This window comes from Anolis carolinensis, unplaced genomic scaffold (genome assembly GCF_035594765.1).
Source record: "Anolis carolinensis isolate JA03-04 unplaced genomic scaffold, rAnoCar3.1.pri scaffold_11, whole genome shotgun sequence".
In the NCBI taxonomy this organism is placed as follows: domain Eukaryota; kingdom Metazoa; phylum Chordata; class Lepidosauria; order Squamata; family Dactyloidae; genus Anolis; species Anolis carolinensis.
The window spans coordinates 19,916,296-19,929,054 of NW_026943822.1; the positions used below are offsets into that span (position 1 = coordinate 19,916,296).

A 12,759-nucleotide genomic window follows, 5' to 3' on the forward strand; every position below is an offset into this window, starting at 1 on the left:
TATATCTCATGGAAAAGGAGATGCAAGTCTACCAAGTACTACAGAGGTGTTCTTTTATGAGTCGGCGTTGTTCGTAGACACCTCCAAGGTCATGTGGCTGGCACCGGGGGCTCCTACCTAAGGTATATCTCATGGAAAAGGAGATGCAAGTCTACCAAGTACTACAGAGGTGTTCTTTTATGAGTCGGCGTTGTTCGTAGACACCTCCAAGGTCATGTGGCTGGCACCGGGGGCTCCTAGCTAAGGTATATCTCATGGAAAAGGAGATGCAAGTCTACCAAATACTACAGAGGTGTTCTTTTATGAGTCGGCGTTGTTCGTAGACACCTCCAAGGTCATGTGGCTGGCACCGGGGGCTCCTAGCTAAGGTATATCTCATGGAAAAGGAGATGCAAGTCTACCAAGTACTACAGAGGTGTTCTTTTATGAGTCGGCATTGTTCGTAGACACCTCCAAGGTCATGTGGCTGGCACCGGGGGCTCCTAGCTAAGGTATATCTCATGGAAAAGGAGATGCAAGTCTACCAAGTACTACAGAGGTGTTCTTTTATGAGTCGGCGTTGTTCGTAGACACCTCCAAGGTCATGTGGCTGGCACCGGGGGCTCCTAGCTAAGGTATATCTCATGGAAAAGGAGATGCAAGTCTACCAAGTACTACAGAGGTGTTCTTTTATGAGTCGGCATTGTTCGTAGACACCTCCAAGGTCATGTGGCTGGCACCGGGGGCTCCTACCTAAGGTATATCTCATGGAAAAGGAGATGCAAGTCTACCAAGTACTACAGAGGTGTTCTTTTATGAGTCGGCGTTGTTCGTAGACACCTCCAAGGTCATGTGGCTGGCACCGGGGGCTCCTAGCTAAGGTATATCTCATGGAAAAGGAGATGCAAGTCTACCAAGTACTACAGAGGTGTTCTTTTATGAGTCGGCATTGTTCGTAGACACCTCCAAGGTCATGTGGCTGGCACCGGGGGCTCCTACCTAAGGTATATCTCATGGAAAAGGAGATGCAAGTCTACCAAGTACTACAGAGGTGTTCTTTTATGAGTCGGCGTTGTTCGTAGACACCTCCAAGGTCATGTGGCTGGCACCGGGGGCTCCTAGCTAAGGTATATCTCATGGAAAAGGAGATGCAAGTCTACCAAATACTACAGAGGTGTTCTTTTATGAGTCGGCGTTGTTCGTAGACACCTCCAAGGTCATGTCACCGGCATGACTGCATGGAGCGCTTTTACCTTCCTGCAGAAGCAGTACCTATTTATCTACTCACATTTTGCATGTTTTCAAACTGCTAGCACAAACTGGGGCTAATTGCAAGAGCTCACTCTGCTCCCTGCATTTGAAATGCCAACCTTTCAGTCAGCAAGTTCAGCAGTTCAGCAGTTTAATCTATTGTATATTTATATTACATGCAATATTACTAATAATATTGCAATATACCGTAGTTGTATAATATATTGTATGCATATATACTTATAAACTGCCCTGAGTCCCCTTCGGTGTGAGAAAGGTGGAATACAAATGTCACAAATAAATAAATAAATAAATAAATAATAAATCCAGGAACTAGTTTGGTTTGGTGCCTCACCAAACTACAAATCCAAGAATTTCACAGCATTGAGACATGAAGGCCTGGTTGTTATGAGACCCCGGAAGAAGGAAAAGGTGAGCAGCCCCTCACTGCTTTCCTCCTTAACTGAGCCGAGATCGACTTCCTTTCATTGCTCTCGATTGTCTCTTCCTGCCCTACTTGCTTGAATGGTAAGCAGAAAAACATCCCAGGGCTTAAAGACTGCCAGACAATGGAAAGATCTGGAACTGAATGTACAGAACTCGGAAGAGGATCTCACCCAGAATGTACAGTGCTCCCCAAAGGCAACATTTTGCACTTTTTTTGTTGGAAACCAAGGAACAAATGTGTATTGCCATCTAAAACAGTGTTCTTCAAAAAGGTGGTGTTGGTCTGTACCAGCCATGGGCCATCAGCTATCCATCTGTACGAGTTTCCAGGCAAAATGAATATGATAATAATAAGCCATTAACGTGACACCGGTTTTTGGCATGTTAGAAGGGAGAAATGCCATATCAAATAGCTTGAGAAGCGCCGATCTAAACAATCCTTCCCAACCCTTGCATAAAATGATGAGGTTCAGAGTCTAGATTCTCCTAAGAGCAAGTATTAAAAAGATTTTCTTTTGTTTGGTGAAAAGACAGAGGGAATAGCAAAAAAAAAAGCTTATTCAAGTGTTGGATTCCTAGGGAATTTTTGGCAAAGCGTAATACAATCGCCCACATCGCAAGCTGCCTCTGTGCCGTCTCCTTTGCTTCATTGGCACCCATGCGGATAGCGACAGCTGCAATTGGCAAGGATGGCCCCTTTCTAACTATCCCTGCCTCTGTCCCATGTTTCGTCACGGTTGTTAATTTACAAGGCAGATGGGTTCAACCTTTCTTTATCCTCATTTATAAATAGGAGCCCTCAGCATAGCAAGAAGCCCAGGAGATATAGTAGGTGCAGGAAAGCATTTATGGGCATATAGATCAGGCATGGGCAAACTTGGGCCCTCCAGGTGTTTTGGACTTCAACTCCCACAATTCCTAACAGCCGGTAGGCTGTTAGGAATTGTGGGAGTTGAAGTCCAAAACACCTGGAGGGCCCAAGTTTGCCCGTGCTTGCTAGAGAGTGTCCATCACTGCATGTTTGTTGCCGTGAGCCCAAGCTCATACCACTTGCTCCAGAATAACCAGAATGTTTGAGTAGACACTTGCAGCTGCTCAGTGTCCAAGGAGATGGCCTCCAGGCATTTTGGACTTCAACTCCCACAATTCCTAACAGCCATGAACCTCTTGGATTCGTTCTCAGAAGTGTCAGGAATTCACTAAGAGGCGCATTCTTGTCTCTGACCCTTGGGGTGAAAGGCATTGCTGAGTCTCCAAGGTGTTGGGCTGTTTTAAGAGGAATCCTATCGCAAAGTGCCTTTCTCTTTATCTTCCACTTCTTGGCACATACGTGCTAGGAGACATGACCCATCAGGGCTGTCAGTCACTGCCTTTCTTGGATCCTTCTTATCTTGAGCAGAGTTTGCAACTAGTCGCATATCTCTTTCTATCCTTTTTTGGACCACTTTCTATCCTTTTTTGGCTCAACCCCGTGGCAAGGGGACTAGGCTTTGTTATTACTTTTGCAGAGCAGAATCATAGAGTTAGAAGAGACCCCAAAGGTCATCCAGACCAAGTCCATTCTGCCATGCAAAAAACACAATCAAAGCACTCTCGACTGATGGTCACCCAGCCTCTGTTGAAAACCCACAAAGGAGAAGATTCCACCATACTCCAAAACAGCAGCAACTCATAATATGGAAGAATAGATGGTGAAGAACGTACATTTTTGACCTATCAAGGGACAGAATCCAGCTGGAGACCTGCTGGCACAAATAAGCTTGGGTTGGGACATGACAGCCATGTTGAAATATTTTATCTTTTATCTGAATTTTATCTTACAGTTTGTATATTATGTTCAGACTCTAATGTTCTAATGTTTTGAAGTTGATGTTTTATGCTGGTTGTATGTTTATGCTATTTTACCTGTTTTACATTGGTTTAATTATGCTGTATTTTATTTTATGTTGAAACTGGGCTTGTCCCCATGTGAGCCGCCCCAAGTCCCCTCTGGGGAGATGGGAGTGGGATATAAAAATAAAGTTATTATTATTATTATTATTATTATTATTATTATTATTATTATTATTATTTTATGACACAGCAAACAAGATAGATATGCTGGATTTCATATCACAAAATCACAAGTCAAACACTTCCCAAGTGTCTAGGACTGTGTGATATATTTTCGGATGATGCGTGCAGATCTCAGCCGGGTGGCCTTTTGCAGTTGGCAGATCGTAATTTTGTCAATGTCTATTGTTTCCAAATGCTGGCTGAGATCTTTTGGCACGGCACCCAATGTGCCCATCACCACCTGGACCACCTGCACTGGTTTCTGCCAGAGTCTTTGAAGTTCAATCTTGAAGTCCTGATAGCGGCTGAGTTTTTCCTGTTGTTTTTCGTCTATTATTATTATTATTATTATTATTATTATTATTATTATTATTATTATTATTATTATTATTTGAAAGGATATGTCACATTAAGGACTGCTACTTTAGAGACTAGAACCCAAAGCAATAGATTCATATTGCAAGAAGAGATTCCACTTAATCATTAGGAAAAACTTCCTGATAGTAGAATATGCTGCCTGAGAATCTTTGGAGGTTTCAAAGAGAGACTGGATGGCCATCTGTCAGGAGTGCTTTGATTGCATATTCCTGCCCGGCAGAATGGGGTTGGACTGGATGGCCCTTGGGGTCTCCAAGTCTATGATTCTATAAAATACCACCATAAATGATAGCATTTTTCTGATCAGTATTGCAGAATTAGGCTAACCGTCTTACAACAGGAAAATGTGAGGAGTTACTGTCTAGTGTACATAGTTACGCAATGCCAGCTTCGTATGCATCACGAACCTGGCATAGCATAACATTGGCATGGCTACACACTGGTGCTAGTTTATGCTATGCAGTTGCTAAGAAAGGTCTTAGGCAGAATCTAGTTTTGTATCAATATTATCATTCTCTAGAAATACTGACGGTACATCAGAAAACCCGACACTTACCTAAACATAAAGGAATGTTGTTGAGAACGACACAGCTACTTATCAGCTCTTAGCCAAGGAGAAAATGTAGGATATTGTGGAACCCTATCGCATTACTTTGTGTATGAAGCACTGAAAGGTCTCATATTTTGAATGGCACCTTGAGGAGGATGGCTTATTGAATTTAAGCACATTGGATTACACGAAAGATGCTGGCAACCCTTAAAAAGATGCTCTATTGTTAAAATTCTAGTTTGTCAACAGGCTTGACATCCACAGCTGTTCCTAGAATTTGGAAGGGACTAGTAAAAATACAAAGTAATCATCAATTCGCCTCTGGAAACAATTAAGCCACAAATGTACCGGTCAGTTATATTCCCTCTCTAATGTAACGAATGACAATGTCTCTCCTTGTATAACTATCTCAATGATCATTTAATTAATTTCATGGGTTCTCAGCTCACTACTTGGGTGTGTTTTGTTACACAAGCCGAAACACTTGTAGCAGTGTGATGTTTATTTAGAAAGTAACTAAAACACTCTGAACTTATATGGGTAATGAACTACTTCAGGAAAGCCTCTGTGCTGTAACAGTAACCAATTACTTTAAAATACTTGAAATATTTAAGTATTGAATATTAATTAAGCATTTAATTTAGTTAAATATGTGAGTATTTAATTATTGATAGCAATTTGCTGCAATAATCAAGGAAGGAAGGGATGCTCCAGGCTATGCTTATTACCAAGGAACCAGTGACACAGCGAGCTTTCTGGGAACGCAAAACGGCACCGTTCTCTTTGTGACGAGGGCTCATGCAAGTGTGCTCTAACACAACATAAGTGTGGGGTGGGGGACATCAAAGCAGCCTAACCTCTCATTTTATGGGATTAGAAAGATTTGGGAAGACCCAAGGTGGAACAGCTGTTAGTGGATGCTCCTGCCATGTGGCAACAAAATGCCACACTCCATGAAAATGGCTCACTTGAAAACGCTGCTCTTGTTCAGATGGTTACGTGTGGCACATGAAAGCATTTCCCTTGGTCCTCTTTGCACTAGCTGAACCTGGGGCTTGAAATGCTTAGGACCAAAATATTTTTTATTTCAGATCCCCCCTCACTGGCCCAAGATTTTGGAATATCTAATGTGCATATATATACATAATATGACCTTTTGGAGATGGGACTCAAGTCGAAACATGAAATTCATTTTTGCTCATGTATACCTCATACACAGATTGGAGGTCATTTGATGCACCGTATTTGTAATAATTTTTCGCATGAAGCGATGTTTGTATCTTGGACCAGCATGAAACAGAGGCACCACTATCTCATTCACCTACTTAACCTGTTTCCTTGAAAATAAGACATCGCCGAAAAATAAGACCTAGTAGAAGTTTTGCTGAATTGCTAAATATAAGGCCTCCCCCGAAAGTAAGACCTAGCAAAGTTTTTGTTTGGAAGCATGCCCGCCAAACAGAACACCAGAGCATGCAGGATCAGTAAATGTACATACCAGTAACAAGAAATTCTTGATAGGATTCACAGTTTGTCTGGTTATGTTAGTTTGTGATGACAACTACTGTACAATATATATTAAATGTTCATTTTTTTTGGTTCAACGATAAATGTGATTTCTTCTTCATGGAAAAATAAGACATCCCCTGAAAATAAGACCTAAGATCTTTGGGAGCAAAAATTAATATAAGACACTGTCTTATTTTCAGGGAAACACGGTATGTGGACAATTTTTGGAATATTTTGGATTTCAGAATCCCTCTTATCAGCTCCCTATTTCAGTGTCACTCACACAAACCCACCCACCCCCCTTTCAAAATACAACCAGGCCCAACCATGTTATTTTGGAGGTTGTTGCCTGTAGAAAAAGAGGAGGGGTCTTGGCACCGATAGCAGGAGAAAGGGAACCCCCTGCGTTTTGCCCACTGCAGTGTTTTCCATCCTCACCAGCTGCGCCCTTCGCTCTGGGTGCCCCCCACCCCTCTGCCCCTTGCAAACGCATTCAGTGGGAAGTAAAAGGGAGCCTTCTGATGGCTCAGCCCCCTCCGCTCTTCCAGGGGGATAATGAGAGGGATCGCTCTCTGCATCAAGCACATGCGCCCGCTGCCTTTGTCCATCCTGCTGATGCGGCAGTGCCGCCAAGGGCAACCCTGCTGAGTCATCTGCTGCGATTCTGCAGCGTCGATGGAGGAGCCGGGCTTGGGTTGCCACACGCCGGTTGAAAATGCCCATGCCTTCGGCTAGCTGGCTCCTGCCAACATGCAAGAGCAGGCGGCATCCCTTTAACAGTCTAGAGGACAGCATGTCCCTGATGTAACCTGGTTGGCATGCCTTGTTTGAGGAGAGGATGAGCGAAGAAAGAGCAACAATGCAGCCACCTGTTTTGTTTTCTGCATTTAACCGATTCTTGAAAGTGACAGGGTGGGATAGGTTCACTCCCCTGGAGAAAAACAGGTTTAGGATTAGCACCTTGAGAGTCAGGATGGTGTTGTGGTTTGGGCATTGGACTGTGACTCTGGATAGTAGGGTTCAAATCCCACTCAATGATGAAACCAACCTTGGGCAAGTCACAAGGAATAAAATCATAGAATAATAGAGTTGGAAGAGACCACATGGGCCATCTAGTCCAACCCCCTGCCATGCAGGAAAAGCACAATCAAAGTACCCCCAACAAGAAGGCAATGGCAAACCCCTTCTGAATAAATCTTGGCATGAAAACTTTGTGATAGGTTCATCTTAGGTAAAGGTTTCCTCTGACGTTAAGTCCAGTCATGTCCGACTCTGGGGGTTGGTGCTCATCTCCATTTCTAAGCCAAAGAGCCAGCGCTGTCCGTAGACACCTCCAAAGTCATGTGGTTGGCATGATTGCATGGAATGCTGTTACCTTCCCACCGGAGCGGTACCTATTGATCTACTCACATTTGCATGTTTTCGAACTGCTAGGTTGGCAGAAGCTGGAGCTAACAGCGGGCGCTCACTCAGCTCCCCGGTTTTAAACCTGGGACCTTTCGGTCTGCAAGTTCAGCAGCTCAGCGCTTTAATATACTGAGCCACCGGAGGCTCCGCGACTCTGAATAGCAGGGTTCAAATCCCACTCAATGATGAAACTGACCTTGGGCAAGTCATACTTTCTCAGGTTCAGAGGAACAGAATAATAGAATTGGAAGAGACCACATGGGCCATCTAGTCCAACCCCCTGCCATGCAGGAAAGTATCCCCAACAAGAAGGCAATGGCAAACCCCTTCTGAACAAATCTTGGCATGGAAACTTTGTGATAGGTTCATCTTAGGATGGACATAAGTTGGAAATGACTTGAAGGAACACAACAATAGCAACAACAGCTCATTTGAGTGTCATGAAAACAAGGAACAGACTCACAATTCCACTAATTGTGTCACCAGAATCCACTGGATAAATCACTGGCAGATAAGCTTGATTGTGGTTACTCAAGATAACCGTGTGTCACCTTCAGTGTCAGAGACAAGATGGTGCCCATCACCACTTGCCAAAAAAACCATGAAGCAGAAGATATTTGGTTAGGTTACTAGCCACTGGAGTATCTGATCGGCTATTTTGCACTAGATAACTTTATGTTCTTATTCTAAGCTGGGCATTTTTATTTCTGTTTGGAATTGGAAAAAAATGATAGGAAGAACAATGAGTTTGCCTTCATAGACAGAGCCCTTCAAGCTAAGAAAGAATTGGAAGCCCCAGGGAGCTAAATTGGCTTCCCGGGAGACCCTGCCTGGAACTCCTGCTGAGCCTCAAAATGAATGTTGAAAACGAAGCAGAAAAACAGTTCATTGACTACGAGAGAGACACTGGCACCTGGTCCCCATCTCCCAAGAGGAACTCTGGAGCCCGGTTCCCTAAAGACCTTCATCAGCCAAGCAGCTTTAGTCAAATAACCAGAGGTGCCTTCAGGCAATGGATTTGGGGCAGGCCTTTGGAGTGCCTCTCGACTTAATAAGTAAGAGGGAGTCTCAAAAAGAATAAGATTTCTAATTCAGAGTCAGTAATAATGGTTGGAGTGGGTAGCATCTATGTAAGCTTCTCTTGTGTGCATGCTGCGTCCTTTTTGGAGCATTGTAGGAATTCAAACTTCTCCTTAGGTTCCAGAAATAAGCATTTTGCATCCAGCTATGGCCATATATTCCTCTGATCCTACAAACTTCCCACAAACCATGCAGGGAGTTTCAGAAAATGTTTGGGACAATATAGAAAGCTTAGCAGACATATTACACTATGCCAAGCCACATAGGATTGCAGCCAGTATCGGCACAAATACCCGATCCGCCCAAATTTGAATACGGGTGGTGTTGGGGGAGATGGAATGATTTTGTCACTTGGGAATTGTAGTGGCTGGGATTTATACAATCTACAATTAAAGATAGTTAGAAAACATGCAAATGTGAGTAGATCAATAGGTACAGCTTCTGCGGGAAGGTAATAGAGGTGCCCATGCTGCCATGCTGGCAACATGACTTGGAGGTATCTATAGACAACAGGCTCCATGGCTTGGAAATGGAACAAGAGCACCTCCCCATGGCCAGAGTTGAGCACCGCCTCTGGAAAGCTAGTTATGAAAAAGGGAAGCCTTTACCTTTGTTATGCGTATCTGTATGTCATTGTTACTTGTATTAAAGGCATTGAATGTCTGCCTATCAGGGAGACAGAGTGGAATATAAATAAATTATATTATTGTTAGGGGCCCCTGGTGGCACAGTGTGTTAAAGCGCTGAGCTGCTGAACTTGCAGACCGAAAGGTCCCAGGTTCAAATCCCGGGAGCGGAATGAGCGCCCACTGTTAGCCCCAGCTCCTACCAACCTAGCAGTTCGAAAACATGCCAATGTGAGTAGATCAATAGGTACAGCTCCGGCGGGAAGGTAATGGTGTTCCATGCAGTCATGCCATTGGTCACGACTGGACTTAATGTCAGGGGAAACCTTTATCTTTTACTATATTATTGTTGTTGTCTCCTGAGCAATGACATTTTTAAGGTAAAGGTAAAGGCTTCCCCTGACTTTAAGTCCAGTCATGTCTGACTCTAGGGGTTGGTGCTCATCTCCATTTCTAAGCCAAAGAGCCGGTGTTGTCAGTAGACACCTCCAAGGTCATGTGGCCAATGGCATGACTTCATGGAGTGACGTTACCTTCCAGCCGGAGCGGTACCTATTGATCTACTCACATTGGCATGTTTTCGAACTGCTAGGTTGGCAGGAGCTGGAACTAACAGCGGCCGCTCACGACGCTCCCGGGGTTTGAACCTGGGACCTTTCGGTCTCCAGCTCAGTGCTTTAATGCACTTCACCACCGGGGCTCATTTTAAATGTGGCTTGAAATATTTAGGAGTTTGGGGTTTTTTTGCCTCAAAATGGCCTTTTTAGTTCCTAAACAGCTCCAAAAACGTATCCTCACCTCCCTCAAAGGGCATTTGGGGACATAGATGTGATTTCCTTTTGCTGTAGAAAGTGGTGATGGTCTCCTGGAGATCTAATGCAATCCTCTGGTCTTCCACAGCTGTCCTAAACCGATTGCAGTATCCTTTACTCGCTACACTGATCCAGAATAGGATCCAAGTGAGAGAAAGCAAAAGCAATTTCCACCTGAAGATAGGCTTCCTCTGTCTAGCGGCCTTGGCAGAAGAAAAACACAAGGGCCACCCAAACATCAATTCTCACCTTCAGATATCCCACACCTCACCTTGCTGTAGAATGATGACTCAAAGATAGGGAGGAGAATCTCCTAGAGGATTCACAACAGGTTTCCCAGTTCGCAGTCACATCTTTTGCTCATTTTCTCCCTCCCTCCAACTCCAGCCATTTCTGTGCTCCGCTTCTACCGCCCCAGGGTAATTCCTCCCTTTGCGCCCCCCGTCTGTTATCCAATTTCTTCATTGAGAAACACAACATTAAATTCAAATTGTTGCCGCCAGGTAATCGTGGAAAGCACTTTGCCTTCCTCTCGTCGTGCCCGCCTCCGAGATGTAACGGCGAAGCTATTCAAATATTTGCCTTCACTTTATAGTTCATTACATACTGGCTCCCATCTCCACATTATTCTTTTAGAAACCAGGCACTTCCAAGGCCCAGATGGGATGTATGATTGATGGTGTCATTGAGATACTCCCCACCCCCCAAAAAACATGTACAGCTCTACCATGAAGCAATCTATGTGCTAGATCTTAATAGAGGAGATGGAACTGACCACAGGATATTGAGGGGACACAGTTAGGCATCCCTCATAACCTCCTTGAAGGACAATGTGGGTCCCCAGGTTTTTTGACCTACAACTCCCAGAAATTCCAGCCAGTTCACTAGATATTTGTATTTCTGGGAGTTGAAGGCCAAAACATCTGGGGACCCACAGGTTGAGAACCACTGCTTTGGAGAGACCATTTTAATCAAATCCATGAATAATTAAACCCATAAAAGTTAAACCTGAAATATGAACTATGTATGCAGCTCAAAATATTATGTCACTGAGAAACCACGTTGTTGGCTAGTAGTGTTGTGCATTTATATGGAATCGCTGTTTGTTTTCTTTAGTTTAATTCATTTTGTCTCAGTTTCGTATTTGTCCCTGTTTCCAAAAACGGGGTGCCTATATGAATAGAATTTTCTTCTCGTGTCCAAAAAACCCGAAAATTTTTGGACCATTGGCAGCAATGGGAGAGCTTCCGAGGTTCACCCCCCCCCCTCAGTTTTTGGGCTATTGGGGTGAAAATCACAACACACGGAGGGCATTTTGATCCCTTTTAGACCATCAACTTTTAAAACGTTTGGGTCTTCCCCAGAGTACGATTGTTATTATTAATAATATTATTAACTCCCATTGGCACCTATCAGCTGTCTTGGGGAAGCAGACCTCTTTCAGGCCCAGTTTAAGGTCTCAGAGTAACTATTGTTATTAATATTATTAACAACACTCATTGGCACACATCAGCTGTCTTGGGGAAGCAGACCTCTCTCAGACCCAGCTTAGGGTCCCAGAATAACTATTGTTATTAATATTAATATTATTATTATTAACACCCACTGGTACGCATCAACTGTCTTGGGGAAGCAGACGTCTCTTAGACTCAGCTTAGGGTCCCAGAGTAACTATTGTTATTAATATTATTATTATTATTATTATTAACACCCATTGGCACACATCAGCTGTCTTGGGGAACCAGACCTCTCTCAGACTCAGCTTAGCGTCCCAGAGTAACTATTGTTATTAATATTATTATTAACACCCATTGGCACACATCAGCTATCTTGGGAAGCAGACGTCTGTCAGTACCTGCTTATTCTTACGCGGACCAAAACGAAAGGAAAATAAAAGCAAGCACAGTGACTATGCAGCTTTCTCTTTCGTGTTGCCTTTTGTTTCATCCGAAAATGGCATCTTTAATTTTGTGCATCCGGATGGACGATACCAAACAAATAGATGAATGAAACAGATGAAACAAATACTGTGCACATCTCTATTGGCTACTATCCCAAAATATCACCAAAAAAGCCAGATTGGCTCATCTGTAGCCCGCCTGTGCTCACCTCTTCCCACTGATGGATGTAACGTATGAGCCTGGATAGCCGCAGGAGACGTAAAAGGCTGAGGATTTTGGTGAAGCGGACGATCCGGAGAGCTCGGGCAGTCTTGTAAACCTCCGAATCAATGCGCGTCTCCACGATCAGAAAAATGTAGTCTACTGGGATGGAGGAGATAAAATCCACCACAAACCAGCTCTTGAGGTACTTCATCTTAATCCTCTGCGGGTCAAGGATGATCTCTGTGTTGTCCTCCACCACAATGCCCGTCCGGAAATTGAGGACCAGGTCAATGAGGAAGAAGGTGTCTGAGACCACGTTGAAAACGATCCACGGTGTGGTGTTCTCGTCTTTGAAGAAGGTGATGCCGACGGGGATAATGATCAGGTTGCCGACCATCAGGAGCAGCATTGTGAGGTCCCAGTAGAACCTGGCCAGCAAAAGAAGGGAACAATGAACAACCCATAGGAACAACAGAGGATCAAGTCTTTTACTTCCATGGTTCAATGCTATGAGATCCTAGGAGTTGTAATTTGATGATGCACCAATACTATTGGGCAGA

The 12,759-nt window shown here is 43.9% G+C and overlaps 1 protein-coding gene across 3 annotated transcripts in view; it reads right to left on the minus strand.

The window, feature by feature from the left end:
* The window catches only part of hcn4 (hyperpolarization activated cyclic nucleotide gated potassium channel 4), an 83,985-nt gene that overhangs the window by 35,687 nt on the left and 35,539 nt on the right, over positions 1-12,759 (minus strand). For all 3 annotated transcript variants that reach the window (XM_062963456.1, XM_008121016.3, XM_008121017.3), the window contains exon 2: positions 12,204-12,627. In XM_062963456.1, the coding sequence (XP_062819526.1) occupies positions 12,204-12,627 (424 nt within the window). The remainder of the gene's footprint in view (positions 1-12,203; positions 12,628-12,759) is intronic.